At 44.3% G+C, this 15,602-nt stretch overlaps 1 protein-coding gene across 4 annotated transcripts in view; it reads left to right on the top strand.

The window, feature by feature from the left end:
* Window positions 1–556: 556 nt before the first annotated feature.
* Window positions 557–15,602, top strand: part of SLC26A4 (solute carrier family 26 member 4) — a 52,857-nt gene continuing 37,811 nt past the window's right edge. The window contains exons 1-5 of one of the 4 annotated variants that reach the window (XM_045494449.1): window positions 557–1,608; window positions 2,372–2,538; window positions 4,520–4,659; window positions 12,773–12,883; window positions 14,482–14,666. In XM_045494449.1, coding sequence (XP_045350405.1) covers window positions 2,375–2,538; window positions 4,520–4,659; window positions 12,773–12,883; window positions 14,482–14,666 — 600 coding nt within the window. In that variant the 5' untranslated portion in view covers window positions 557–1,608; window positions 2,372–2,374. Of the gene's footprint in view, window positions 1,609–1,653; window positions 2,258–2,371; window positions 2,539–4,519; window positions 4,660–12,772; window positions 12,884–14,481; window positions 14,667–15,602 lie in introns of those variants that run through there. The other 3 variants (XM_045494450.1, XM_045494448.1, XM_045494447.1) reach the window with 3 other exon arrangements.

Below are 15,602 nucleotides of genomic sequence, written 5' to 3'. Positions count from 1 at the left end.
ATATTTTGTGTGATTTATGTAGTATACACTGCATTCTTACAATAAAGTAAGGTAGAGAAAAGAAAATGTTATTAGGAAAATCATAAAGAAGAGATAACACATTTACAGTATGGTACTGTACTTACGAGGAAAAAATCCACTTATAGGTAGGTGGTCCTGTGCAGTTCAAACCTCTGTTGTTAAGGATCAACTAAGCAAAACCTCCCTTGCGAATGGATAGAATTCTCAAGTTCACGACCTGGATTTTTATTTTTGGTTCCCTTCTGCAATGGTTCTTACTTTTATTTTATTTTATTTTATTTTATTTTAAGTAATTTAAGTAATCTTAAGTAATTAAGTAATCTTAAATAAATCTTATTTATTTTTGGTGATCTCTACACCCAGGGTGGGACTTGGACTCAGGACCCTGAGATTCAGAGTTGCATGTTCTTCTGACTGAGCCAGCCAGGTGTCCTTTAACCTTATTTAAGGGTCAAGTAAGTTTCTGAAATCTGTTGAAAGCTGTTGACTCATTCATTTATTAGGAAAAATGCACATGCTCAGACCTCGTAGGATACAATTACAGGGAATTTACACTAGGGTTCTCCCAAGAGGAGTTCTGTTTCCTGGAGCTTAAAGAACTGTCATGGTCTGTATTTTCCAGCTAGGTAGGTAACTGCAGGCTGGTGTCCAGAAGGTCCATAGTTTTGGAGTCTCTTCTGCATTTACTCCAGAATACTGATGATAGGGCGAGAATCCACCTGTTTGCTAAACTCTCCCATCTTTCATCTACACCTGCATTAGTCAGTTTTAGCAAGATTCATTCCAGCAGAAGACAGAAGCCTGCTGAGGTAGGGTAGATCCTATTCCCCTCACTTCTTTCTAGTCTCCATTCCTGTCTAGTCTAGCTGATTCCTTCCCTGATTGCCCAGATGACTGAGAAGAAAGATAGAACCGAACAGTTGACAGGGTAAGAAAGTGAGCCACCTGGACACCTGATTTTGATTGTGAAATGTAACACACACGGGCACACACAGAGAGAAAAGAGTGTACACAATGTATCTAAAATGTATGATTAAGTTGTGACCCCTCTACAACCATCAGCCACTCACTACTTCTGAAGAAACACTTTCTAGAAATACAGAGCATTTATTAAATACAAAACTGGCCACTGCTCCTTTCCTCCTCTCCACCCCAGGGCAGTAGGAGAGCTGTGTGCCAGACTGTGGTGCTTCTTGATTCACACAACGTAGGAGCCAAGGTCAAGGCTCCCAGCAGTCCTGTTTTCCACGCAGGGCTCTGCTCTCCTGTAACAAGTTTCCCTATCCCGCCCCTGACCTCGCAGCCCGCGTTAGTAATTGGGAGGTGAGTGAGGATCCTGGTGACAACCAGTAAGATTCTTGGCCTCCCACTTCGGGGAAAGGGAAAGAACAGGGCAGGAGGAGTAGCATTTCTTTCCCGGTAGGATAGATAGGTGGGGAAAGACCGCTGCCTTTGTGTTCCTCTTTTCGACTAAGGTGTCTCTGTTGCTCCATAAATAAAAAACGTCTCCCTGCCTTCTGTGAGCGCTGTAAAGGCACCGGAGCGGCCATCCCGGGGGCATTGCGGGCGGGGCACCAGCCGAAACAGGTGAGCTGGCCTGACTCGGCTCTGGCTCCACTCCCGGGAGGCAGCGCTAGCTGCGGAAGGGACTAGCGTGGGGGCACGGAGCGGGCGGGCAGGGGGCAGTACAGCCTTCTTTCTGAGAAGCTGAGAGCGAGAAGGGAGCTAGGAAAACAGGCAAGAGGTCTGCCCCACCTCCCTAAAGTTCTGCCCCCGGGAGAACGGCGACCCGCTGCTGGAATTTGCCTGCAGTGCACGCAGCCTCGGGAACCGGGGAACGTGGCCTAGGGTTTCCACGCCCGGCCCGGGGGCCAGTGCTTCTCTCCAGGTGCGCGCCTGGGGACGTGCCCTGGGTCGGGTGCGACCAGAGAGGAGCGCTCAGAGTCCCCTTCCAGCCCCGCACACGCTTCGGATCCAGCCAGGGTTTGGGGAGATTTCAGGACGCGGACAGCGCCCTGGCTGCCCGCGGGTGGGGACTGGGTCGGGCTCCGGAACACCCCAAGGCCGGCCTCACTTCCTTCAGAGTCTGCGAGCCCCGGGCGGCAGGTGCAAGCGACGGTACCCGAAGGTCCTCACGTGCCCCCCTGCAGGCGGGTGGTGAGCGCCCGGGGGTGGCGGCCCGGAGCGCCCAGGACAGCAGAGCGCGGACCGGGCGCTCCGGGATCGGCTGCAACAGGTGGGGCCGGGTGACAGCTAACGGGCGGTCGCCTTTTCCAGTCCCTTCCTCTTCGCCTCCTCTCCCTCCTTCCCCGCTCCATCTCGTCCCTCCTCTTCGCCCTCCGCCTCGCAGGTCATGGAAGCGCCCGGCAGCAGATTGGAGCCGCCACCGCTCCCCGAGTACAGCTGCAGCTACGTGGTGTCGCGGCCGGTCTACAGCGAGCTCGCCTTCCAGCAGCAGTACGAGCGGCGCCTGCAGGAGCGCAAGACGCTGCGGGAGAGTCTGGCCAAGGGCTGCAGGTAGCGGCCGCGGCGGGCCGGGCGTGTGGGCGCGCGGACCGGGCGTGGGATGTCGCGCAGCCCTGCCGGGTTGCCCCGGCTTCTACCGTCCGCATTGCTATCCTTCCTGGTCGCAGGGTGGCTCCATCATTCTCGGCCCGAATGGACCCTAGTCCCGGAAACTCCTCTCTGGGGAGAGTGTGTTCCGAGAGCTCCATCTCTCTCTCTCTCTCTCTTTCTCTCTCTCTCTCTCTCTCTCTCTCTCTCTCTCTCTCTCTCCCTCCTCTCTTGGAGACACCTGAAGTGCGCTTGGGGGTACACAGGGTTCCTATGGTCTTCTTGTGAAGGCCAGGCTGAGAACAGTGAAGAAAGGGGCTCGATTAAAAAGAGATGATGGGTAAAGCCATCACCTGACCAGGAGTCCTTGAAAGCCCCAAGCTCCTCTAGGCAGGATGCCACTCGGAGACACGGAAGGAACCCAGGAGAGCACAGCGTGCTCCAAGTTCTTTCCTGTCAGGCAGTGGGACCCCCAGGGAGACCTCCATCACTTTCTAAACCCAAACAGGCCATCCATAATTAGATATCACCAACAAAAACTAGAACTGTCAGCTGCTGCCAGATTCTCTTTCTTTTTAAAAATCTTTTATTACAGGGGTGCCTGGGTGTCTCAGTCCGTCGAGCATCCGACTTCGGCTCAGGTCATGAGCTTACAGTTTGTGGGTTCGAGCCCCACATCAGGCTCTGTGCTGACAGCTTGCTCAGAGCCTGCAGCCTGCTTCAGATTCTGTGTCTCCCTCTCTCTCTGCCCCTCCCCCGCTCCTGCTCTGTCTCTGTCTCTCAAAAATAAATGTTAAAAAAATTTTAAAAAATTCTTTTATTACAGAACATAAGCACATATAAAAGTAGACAAAGTAGTATAATGAAGCCCCCCCTTCCTTTTTTTACCCACCACCCAGCTTCAACAACCAAGCTCTATTTCCACCCACTTGCCTCCACTCCCATTTTTTTTTGAGGCTGATCCCACAGAGTGTATCTTTTTGTCTGTATATATTTCAGTATATATCTCTAAAGACTCTTTAGAAAAAATAACCACAATTCCCTTATCACACCTAAAAAATGATTGCTTAATATGGAGAACATCAAGATTTCCAATTGTCTCATAAATATAATTGAAATAATTTAGTTGAATGAAGAGTCTAATAATGTCCATACACTCTTTTTTTTTTTTTTTGATATATGAAATTTATTGTCAAAAGGTTTCCATACAACGCCCAGTGCTCATCCCAGCAGGTGCCCTCCTCAATGCCCATCACCCACCCTCCCCTCCCTGCCACCCCCCATCAGCTCTCAGTTTGTTTTCAGTTTTTAAGAGTCTCTTATGCTTTGGCTCTCTCCCACTCTAATCTCTCTCTCTCTTTTTTTTTCCTTCCCCTCCCCCATGGGTTCCTGTTAAGTGTCCATACACTCTTAATATTTGTTTTCTTTTGTCTATGGCATGCTGAATTAAAAAAAAATACTAAGTAGCGAGGTACAGCAAAATATATACATTTATCATGTTAAGATTTTTGTATACACTGGCTCCGAGCTTGCATCGCCAAAATAAACAGAGCATGTTTGTTTTTCTTTAAAGACAAACAAGTAGTAGAAGGCGCCTGGGTTAGAAGTCTGAAAATTAATCTCCACTTAGAGACTCCACATTGATCGATCTGTGGCTGGTCTAGAAAATGGGCCCTTGTGTAGGGATATTTTCTCAGAGGATTACAAAGGTGGGAGAGGGGAGGGGACACTTAATCCTGTGTTTTCTAGCACAGTGCATTTAAAAGAGTAGATAGAGTTCTTGGCAAAAGCGTGGTTAGCGCTTGAGGCTTAGTATTTTCCATGCAAGTCTTACTCTTTTTCTAAATGGTTGTAAAGATCAGCGGGGTCCAGCTCAAACGTTGTGCTTTGCCGTTGGTAATGGCAGAGATGGGACTAGAAACTCCATTTTCTTGCCCTTTGACAGTTGTTCGAGAAAGAGAGGCCTGGCTGTGTTGAAGACTCTCTTGCCCATCCTGGACTGGCTCCCCAAGTACCGAATCAAGGAATGGCTGCTTAGTGACATCATCTCGGGGGTTAGTACTGGCCTGGTGGGCACCCTGCAAGGTAAGTGTTGGTGAATTGGCTCCCACGTGATCGAGAGTTACAGTCTCCAGCAGCAGTTCGTAACTCCCTCCTGACTCCCAGGGGTCTGTACCCAATGTTTGCTTACCCTTCGAGATCTTCGTCTTTCCTCTAGAGCCCCTTAGTGGATAGATTCGCCTCTTTTCTCCTCTTCCTTAGAGTTCTCTTCCTGGGAAACCCTGCTGCTTCTCTAGCCGCATGGCTTCAACTAGAGTCCTAGCATCTAAGCAGTAGCTTCCCAATCTCTATTGACCACAACTCACAGTAAGAAATATACATTACATCGTGATCTGCACACACACATATCTCAAGTTTCGTGAAATAGTTATTTACTCCCACCACAAGTGATGTGCTCTGATAGTTTTTATTCTGTCCTGTTCTATTCTGCTTATATTTTTTAAATGATGATTGCAGTCCATTAAATTATTTTGCATCCCACACATGGGCCTTGACCTGCAATTTGAAAGTGGCTTAAAGGCGGGGGGGGGGGGGGGCACCTGGGTGGCTCAGTCAGTTAAGCGTCCGGCTTCAGCTCAGCACCTCACGGTTTGTGGGTTCGACCCCTGCGTCAGGCTCTGTGCTAACAGCTCAGAGCCTGGAGTCTGCATCGGATTCTGTATCTCCCTCTCTCTCTGGCCCTCCCCCACTTGTGCTCTGTCTCTCTTTCCCTCAAAAATAAGTAAAACATTAAAAAAAATTTTTTAATGGCTTAAGGGAAAGTGAAGGAAGTGTTTTAGCGTGGAGTGTTATATATAAACATTCTTTCTGTCCTCCTTCCTTTTTTTAATCCATCACCTTATTTTAATCTCTGGCAAAATGTCTCAACAGAGGTGTTTTGTTTTGTTTTTAAACTGGCTTCATACTATATTTCCATGAACATCTTGGAAATCTGTTGCATAGTTGGTGAATAGCAGTATGGGCATTCTTCTCGGCCCCCATCCCTGTTGCCTTGCTTCTGCTATCCCCCCCAACTCTAAAAAGTCCTGGACCATGGAAACAGAAGTATCATTTATTTATTATAATTTTATGGGGCACCTCATATGCTCCAGGTCCTAGGTATGCTGACATGAATGAGGTGTACCACCTGCTTTCAAGGAGCTCATGGTCCAATAGGAAAGTGGATAATAACCATTCAACAAGAGCTGTGACAAGGGCAACAAGGCCTAAGAAGTGACCATGCACAGAGGCTCACAACCCAGCCTTAGGGGATTGGGAATGGCTTCCTAGAGGTTGAGCTGTCAGAGTAGAACTTCTGGGAAGGTTAAGTCTGAGATTGCCAAATAATGGGAAGTAGAATGGGATAGGGATGTGTGTAGAAAGATGGCTTGAAAATGGACTATTTCAGAAGTTAGTAATGGTCGTTGAGCAATGTCATGAACCAACCTTTGTCCATAAAGCTCTCAAGATTACTCAGAGCAGGACAGGTAGATTTCCACAAAGGAGGATGTTCTGTGTCCCTCGTGTGGAGCCCCGTCCTGACCAACCATGTTTTCAATCACAAAGGAGGATGGGAGAGGAGGTAGGGCTGGGCAGTACATAGTTAGGTGATGCCACTTGAGCATGTGCACTGTGGACTCTTAACAGCTGTGACGGAGCAATTCTGTGTGACTCCTGGGGGACAGGGACCATCAAGTTAATGTTTGTGTAGCTGGTGCCTGGCACGGAGGCTGGCACAAAATAGATGGCAACATTTGGTGAAGGAGGACTGAATTGCATTCCTGATAATGAATCATCTTTATATACAAAAAAATGATATTTCAACTTCCATATCTCCCAAATTTTCATAGATAAGTATCTTGCAAGAATTAACCCTACTTTTAATTTTGTCTATCAAGTATCAGACACTAGGCTGGCTTTGGCCAATTATCTTATTTAATCCTCACAAAAACTATTATTAACTCCTTTTCCATAGGTGAGAAATCCATTAAATCTTTTTTATTTTTATAAAATTATCATTGTAAGGTGAGATTTTTGGGAGGCTAACCTGGTTCATTCATGCATTCATTCATCCTTCACTTAATGACATTTAAAAACCAATTCTGGATGCCAGGTGTTCAGCCATGAGGATTAAATGGTTTATTGACAGGCACAGATACTGACTTCATGGAGTTCCTTTTGAATGTAGACAGAGGGATTAATTAAATAAATAAAAAGATAAAAAGAAAAGTAATTACAGATTGTGATAGATTTAATCCATTGTGTTGGACTAAATACTCTGTAATATGGATTACTTTGAAGAGGGAGTGTTTATTTCTTTATTTTGAGAGAGAGAGAGAACAAGTGGAGAAGAGGGACAGAGGGAGAGAGAGAATCTTAAGCATGCTCCCCACTCAGACGCGGGGCCCGATCCCATGACCCTGAGATTCTGACCTGAGCTGAAATCAAGAGTTGGACACTCTACCAACTCAGCCACCCAGGCGCTGCTGGAGTGTTTATTTTAGATAGAATGGTCAAGGTAGTCCTTACTGATTAGGTGAAATTCAGTCAGAGACCCAGAGGATGAAGAGACTGCCATGACAAGAGCAGAAGGGGGAGTTTACCAAACAAAGGCCCAAGGCCAAAAGGAGTTCAGTATTTTCAAGAATTCTAGTGTGGGTGGGTGCCGTGAGGGGTGGCGGCTGGTGAACTGAATGAGATAAGGTTGGGCAGGGCTGGGATTAGGATGAGACAGTGAGGCACTGACTCTCGGAAGGCTTCCTTAAGTATTGTGCCTCAGGCACCTGGCTTGCCTCACCCCTTCCAGCCTGGAGGACAGGTGTGTCAGCTGGAACCAGATCGGCAGGAGATGGAGAGATCCACACAGATTTGAAATATATTTTGGAGCAGCAGTCGCTGATGTCTACTGATGGATTTAGTGTGATGGAAATCACAGGTGGCTCCAAGGTTGTTGGCTTGAGCAACTGGGTAGATGGTTATGTCACTTATTACAATGGCAAAGGCTGGCTGAGGAGCAGTTTGGGATGGAAAGTGAAGAGTGTCCTTTTGGACATGCTAAGTTTGAGATGTAGGTGAGATCTCTAAGTGGAAATGCTAAATATTGAGTTGGAGCTACTTCAAGTGTGAAGAGCAGAGGAGACGTCTGAGCTAGACAGAAAAATCAGGAAAGCATCGCTGAGGGGTGATCTTTAAAATAGAGGCGGGGCACCTGGGTGGCTCAGTGGGTTTAACCTCCATCCCTTAATTTCTTGATTTCAGCTTGGGTCATGGTCTCACGGTTTGTGGGGTTCAGACTCTGTGCTGACTGCTGCGGGGGTGGGGAGCCTGCTTGGGATTCTCTCTCTGCCTCTCTCTCTCTCTCTCTCTCAAAATAAATAGATAAATCAACTTTAAAAAAATATAAAAGAGTAGGAATGCCTGAGACAACCCAGGGAGAAGGGGCAGATGGAAGAGAAGATGGCTGGACCATCCAGAGGTCAGAAAGATAAGGGGGGTGGGGCCACAAGGAAACATAAGGAGGCTCTGGAGGTTGGAGAGAAAGAATTGGAGAGATGTGGGGTCAGAAGCCAAGAGGGGAGGTTGTTTTTAAAAGGACAGAGGGGCAGGGGCACCTGGGTGGCTCAGTCAGTTGAGCGTCCGACTTCGGCTTAGGTCATGATCTCATGATTCGTGGGTTCGAGCCCCACATCGGGCTCTGTGCTGACAGCCCGGAGCCTGGAGCCTGCTTCGGATTCTGTGTCTCCCTCTCTCTCTGCCCTTCCCCCACTTGTGCTCTGTCTTTCTCTGTCTCTCAAAAATGAATAAACGTTAAAAAAAAAAAAAAAAAGGACAGAGGGGCAATAGTGTCAAATACTCTTCAGGGGAGAGCTTAAAGGTGGGACAAAGGCAATGCTTTTAAGAAGGTTTGCTGTGACCCAGAGTAGAAAAATAGCTGTAACTCTAGAGAGGTAAAGAGATGGAGGTAGAATGAGGGAAGATTTCATTTTCTTTTCCTAGAAGAGATACTAGAACATATTTGGGAACTAGTGGGAATATCCTTGTAGAGAAAGGCATTGATGGCCCAACAGGTGGAGGAGAAACTAAAAGTGGTGAGAAGGGGTGAATGTGAATGGGGCTCAAGGACAGAAGTAGGAGGGTTGCTCCTTAAAGACAAGGGGGAGATCTCCTCCATTTTTAAAGGAAGAAAGAAAAAATGGGGCAAGTATAGAGGGGTTTGAAATTATGGTGAAAAGCAAATTCAGAGCATCTCTTTGTGGATTCTGTGTTTTGGGTGGAGTCTGAGATTCATGTCTGAACCATGTCTGTGTGCAGAAGGGGGAGAGCAGCAGTTTTGAGGAAACTTTGGGAGGTTTGAGTCTTGCTCAGAACAAGGATGTGGAGTTGGGCCACCAGGCAGTCCGGAGTCCCCACGTGGGGCTCCTGTTCACATATCTCCCTTGAGATGGGTCAGCCCAAGTGCAAATTATCTGGTCTCTGGTCCAGCTTCTCTAGCCACTCAAATGCTCAAATGTCACCCAAAAGGTGGATGTTTGGATTCAACCAGACTGGGGTTTTATGAGACAAGAAAAGGGAAGGTGAGAGAGAGAAGCAAGGGAGTTTGGAGTGTTTGCAAAATTACATGGACAGGAGGCAAGAGAAGACAGGAGGGCACCAAAGAGAGGGAGAGAGTGGATTTTGAAGCCTCATGAGGACACAGATGAGGACACAGAAATGTTGCAACAATGATTCTGGAGTAGGTGAGCTGAAAGCCTAGGATGTTTTTTGGGAGAGAGAACTTAAAACAGATTTCAGAGGGGGTGCCATTGTGTCTAGTGGTGGCTCGGTCCATGACACATCACTGGCTGGATGGCCGAGGAGTGGGAGAGTAACTCATCAGAGAGGTCAGGCTCAACTTACTGAGAAACCGCTTGTTGAGAAGGATAATGGGATCTTTTTGACTTTTGTTATAAAAAAAATTCTCACCAGCCAGCAAAAGATCAATGCAGGCATTTTAGGGCTATCTTCATTCCCAACTATGGGGAGATTGCTCTCCAGTTTCTACTTTGCCTTCTAGATGCTTGCAAACATTTGTTAGTACCACCATTGTCGGCATAGGCCACCATCCTGCACATGAGGGCCGCCAGCACAGAGATTCCACAGCTTAAACCGATGGCTTCAATTTCTTTACAAATGGTGTGATTTCAAAATTGTTGCACCAAATTCCTTTGTAATAAAGCTGATTACAATATATTTGGGTAGCGGTTGTCCCTAAGTAGGACACTGTATGAAAACAGAAAAAGTCCCTATTTTGTCAGGCCTGTAAACACTGCAGAGCCCAGTGTAGGGAAGTGAAGCTTGAGAAAGACTTGGAAAAAGTCTTAGAAAGTAGGTTGTTTTTATCTCCTGCTCCTTCTTCCCTTTGTGGAGCCACCATTCTACTCCATTTTCTTGGGATGAGTGATTATTGCCATTTCTTGCTGTAATTCATGTATTAAAATGATTGCATACAGATTATTCTAGAATGCAAATTCTGTAAGGGCAGAGACTTTCTTTTGTCCACTCCCAGACCTAGAATAGTGCTGGCACATGGTAGGTACATAATCAATAGTTGTTGAATGAATGCGTGAATGTTTATTGTAGGAAACTAGAAAATACATATAAAAAACATGAAAAAAATACCTCTTCCACAAACTATAAGTCTCCTTTGATCCTACCATGTAGAAAACCCATTAATATTGTAGTAAATGTCCTACTAGACACACAAATGCATATCTATGTAAAAGAATAAAGAAATGCCAGAATGATAAGCACTACATTCTGGATAGTGGTTGCCTTCAAGGGATAGAGGGAGGAAGGAGGATGTGATGGAGGAAAAGTATATAGAGTTGTAACTTTACTGGCGATTTCTTCCTTCCTTCCTTCCTTCCTTCCTTCCTTCCTTCCTTCCTTCCTTCCTTCCTTCCTTCCTTCCTTCTTTTCTCTTTCTTTCTTTCTTTCTTTCTTTCTTTCTTTCTTTCTTTCTTTCTTTCTTTCTTTCTTTCTTTCTTTCTCTCAAGATTTTAAGTAATCTCTGCACCCAAGGTGGGGCTCAAACCCGCAACCCTGAGATCAAGAGTCATTCCCTGTACCAGCTGAGCCAGCCAGGTGCCCCACTGGCAATTTATTTCTTAAGCCAGATGGTGAATACATGGGTATTTATTATATTATATAGTCTTTGAATATCGAAATGACTTAGTATATTATTTAAAATCTTTTGAGAATTTTTTTGTGCATGCAACATGCATGTTTACTTTTATAAAAGGGGGAGCAGGCATGCTTACCACGATTTTGAATCCTGCTTTTTCTTTGTTCTTTACATATCTCCATGTTAGGAAATGTATTTCTACATATCACATCAATTTCATGTGATACAACTACAGTATGCAAAGTATAATTTAATTAACTTTTCCATTTTGAGACATTCATTCAGTAGCTAACGTGGGGCAGTTGTGAGCCAGGATATTTAGGTTGTTTTCGCCTTTTGTTGTTTTAACTGCTCTAAATGTAATCCTTTGTTAAGGGCCCAGTGATCAAAGGGCTTGATTTTCTCTCACTGTAAGTGAGTGAAATGTGAGAAAGTAATTTAAGTAAGATGTGCTGACTACCTAAGAAGTACTTAACCAAGGAAAAGAACTCATCATCATGGTCTTCCAATTCCCATGTACACAGAAAAGTTGAGATTTCTCCATACCGCAATACATGGGCCCAGAGGCTTCTTGGGACAGACAGCTTAGCGGAGGAAACCTCGCAGAGTTTTCTTGCCTGCTGCTGTGTATAATTGCCATATTTTTCTTTGTTTGGACCTAACTTCTGTTAACAAGAAAGGTGGAAAGGGCAGTGCAACAATGCTTATGTCCCTCTGAACACAGAGAAACACTGCATTCACACAAAATATCTATGTGCAAAACTGCTCTGAGCCTTTGGACCGAATTGATGAAATTACAAAATTTTTTTATTTTAGTTAAATCCAAGTTAGTTAACATATAGTGTAATAATGTCTCAGGAGTAGAATTCAGTGATTCATCACTTACATACAATACCCAGGGCTCATCCCAACAAATGCCCTCATTAAGGCCCATCACCCATTTAGCCCTTCCCCCCACCCAACAACCCTCCGGCAACCCTCTGTTTGTTCTCTAAATTAAAGAGTCTCTTATGGCTTGTTTCCCTCTCTGTTTTTATCTTATTTTTCCTTCCCTCCCCCAATGTTCATCTGTTTTGTGTCTTAAATTACACATATGAGTAAAATCATATGATATTTGTCTTTCTCTGACTGACTTATTTCGCTTAGCCTAATACATTCTAGTTCCCTCCATGCTGTTGCAAATGGTAAGATTTCATTCTTTTTGATTGCCAAGTAATACTCTCTCTCTCTCTCTCTCTCTATATATATATATATATATAAATATATATATCTTCTCTCTCTCTCTATATATATATATACACCACATCTTCTTTATCCATTCATCAGTCAAGGGACCTTTGGGCTCTTTCTATAAGTTGGCTCTTGTTGATAGTGCTGATATAAACATTGGGGTGCATGTGCCCCTTTGAATCAGCACTTTTGTGTCTTTTGGATAAACACCTAGTAGTGCAATTGCTGGACCGTTGGGTAGTTCTATTTTTCATATTTTGAGGAACCTCCATGCTGTTTTCCAGAGGGCCTGCACCGGTTTGCATTCCCACCAGCTGCGCAAAAGGGGACCAACAGTGCTAAAGGGTTCCCCTTTCTCCGCATCCTCACCAACATCTGTTGTTTCCCGATTTGTTCATTGTAGCCACCCTGACTGGCGTGAGGTGGTATCTCAGTGTGGTTTTGATTTGTATTTCCCTGACTGAATTGATAACAATTTTAACCAACTGCTTTGACTTCTTTTTTCCACTCGTCTGATCACTGGGTAATTTGGATTACCTGTCAATTCAATTTATTTACACAGGCGATGTGTGGACACCATCATTATTTCAGCTGATTTAGACCGTGTTCTGCATCCTTGCATAGCCTCAGACTGTAGGCAACATAAGGAGACCACTCTGGGCAAGCTGCAAAGTGGGGCTATCTTTGAAAAGGTCTTTCTTTGCACAGTAGAAATAATACCATAACTTTTGTTGGTGAATTTAATCATTTTGGATGTACTTTCAGGCATGGCGTATGCTCTCCTGGCTGCCGTTCCTGTCGGATATGGTCTCTACTCTGCTTTTTTCCCTATCCTAACATATTTTATCTTTGGAACATCAAGACACATCTCAGTTGGTAATTATAAGCATATACTACAATTATATTTATTCACGTTTAACGTGTTTCGGCTCTAGTATGTGTATTATGCTTCCATATCTTTGTTAATAATGTTTTCCGGGAAAATAGGCCTTCAGTGCTTTGCCTGCGTTTCCTATTCAATGACGCAGTGGTTCTTAGCTTTCAAAGTACCATCTCTTCAGTATTAAGTTTATACTTAACTTTTTTTTTATAAAGAGGAGAAAATTGAGAGATTGGTCAAAATGGCAGCCTACCTTCAAATTCTAGCATATTTTCATTTTCTTAATGTAAAAATTTGACTCCATATTTAGAAAGTGTTCTCTTCCAAAATAGAAAATGACAAGGAAAAAATATCTTCAAGAGGTCTTCAAACCTCCTGTTTTACTAGACTAACTTATCATTTACTAAATAATGTTCATCAAATCCATATTCATCATTTCATTAAAAACTATACTCATTTTAAGTCACTAATACTGGAAGACCAGCAAAGTTGTGCCAAAACTATTTAGAAACTAAGCTTGGCTTTCCTTCTTGGTATGGCTCAAAATAGGCTTATTTTCTGCTGTTCCTAAAATTTGAATTCTCTTTTGCTAGAATGTTCTAGTAAATGAATGTCTTAATGCTATTTTGTGACTTTGACATTTATACTTGAGATAATTTTGCGCCTACATCCATCTGCTGGCTAGACATGTCTACCTGGACAGTCCTCTTGAAACATATACAACCATCTACTGTATCTCCAACCCATATCCTTGTCCTTAGTTGTATTGTCCCCAGTGTCTAGCATATTGCCTTGTCTATGGAAGGAGATCAGGAAGAGGTTATTGATTGAGAACACTTCCTCACCTGGGAGAATCTATCAGTATCAAATGCTTGACAGTGTGAGGAACGTAGAAGCTGGTTTTTTTCTCTTTGGTTTTCTATCCATTTAGACACTCCAGGTTACTGGATTTTGGTACTAAGCCCTCCCAACTGTTAAAGCCTTCCATGATGAAAGGATAGGATCATCATCATGGATAAAAACATCAGGAGTGAATGAGAGAAAAGGAATACTTTTAAAACATAGAATCTTCTAGACTGGCACTTGATATGAAAAAATAATTTGTTTTGAAAAGAGAAAAAGAGAAACAATGTACTCTCTTTGCTGTTTCTTTACCGTAATTGGGACCCTGTGATAATGGATCAAGGTACTCAGCTCCGCAGGGATCAGGACACCGGATGCTCTAGGGAATGAGCTTATATGGAATAAGATGAAACAAATAAGGATCCAGCTTGTTGGCCATCTCTGCCAGGAAACTCCCCCACCCCTACCCCAGTTCACACGAAGACCGCACAAAGTGGTTAGACAACCCCCCGAGTATTCACAAAGCATCCGGAATGCTATTTTACAATTGCCTATCTACATGTCTCTCTTGCTCATTTCTGGGTCACGAATGCCTTGAAGCGTGTGTTTTGGGGCTTCTTTTGTGAAGAAGCAATATTTTCCCAACCACAGCTAATAATTTCACACATTTTTCTAATCCTATGTAGACATGTTGTTGAACCTAAACATGTATGATGAATAATTACTAACTGATAGAGCCTTTCTTCCCCAGGGCCTTTCCCTGTGGTCAGTTTAATGGTGGGATCTGTTGTACTGAGCATGGCCCCCGACGAACACTTTCGCATATCCAGCAGTAATGGCACTGCATTCAATGCCACCGTGATAGACTCTGAGGCTAGAGACGCAACAAGAGTATTGATTGCAAGCACCCTTACTCTTCTGGTTGGCATCATACAGGTAATGGGATGACAAGTAAAATGTAAATTGGCATGATTTTTATTTGAAATAACTGAGTGTAAAGCATGTGGACTTAAAGATTCATTTAAAAGCACAACAGAGCGATTTATTGGACCCCCCCCCCAAGTTATTTTTTAACTTCTACTGTTTTAGGTCAGATGCTGAAATAGTCAGCAAGACCCCCTGATTAGGGCTCAGGTATTATCAAAGTTAGAGACAGAAAAAAAATCAGAAGAACATGTGTGATTCTATTTTTTTTAATTAAAAAATTTTTTTTAATATTTATTTTTGAGAGAGAGAGAGAGAGGCAAAGAGAGGGGGACAGAGAATCCAAAGCGGGTTCTGAGCTGTCAGCACAGAGCCCAACACGGTGCTCAAGCTCACGAACCACGAGATCATGACCTGAGCCCAAGTCAGAAGCTCAACTGCCTGAACCACCCAGGTGCCCCATGTGTGATTGTAATGAGAATGAGGGAAGGGAAGTATACAGAATGCACAAAGGAGCAAAAAGTGTCCCAGTGAGCAGAGCCATGGGATCTGAAAGTCAGAGGAATAAGTCCCATGATTTTTGCTTTTACACATTACATATCCAGAAACATTTCAAGGTTCATGTTACCACAGTTTTCAAATTTTAGGGTAGAGGAGGGGCATTGGGAAATCAAGATTTGCTTCCTACAAGTATTTGTGTGTTATCAGCAGGTTACCAGAGTTTTAACTGGTGTTAAGTTTATTTTTATTTTTTTTTAATGTTTATTTATTTGTGTGAGAGAAACAGAGCATGAGTGGGGAGGGGCAGAGAGAGACACACAGAATTGGAAGCAGGCTCCAGGCTCTGAGATGTTAGCTCAGAGCCTAACGTGGGGCTTGAACTCACGACCATGAGATCATGACCTAAGTGGACGTCGGATGCTCAACCAACTGAGCCACCCAGACACC

The sequence above is a fragment of the Leopardus geoffroyi genome, chromosome A2 (assembly GCF_018350155.1).
Source record: "Leopardus geoffroyi isolate Oge1 chromosome A2, O.geoffroyi_Oge1_pat1.0, whole genome shotgun sequence".
NCBI classification, from domain to species: Eukaryota; Metazoa; Chordata; class Mammalia; order Carnivora; family Felidae; genus Leopardus; species Leopardus geoffroyi.
Note: the sequence above shows the minus strand (reverse complement) of the source record. Positions and strands in the feature narration are given on the sequence as shown.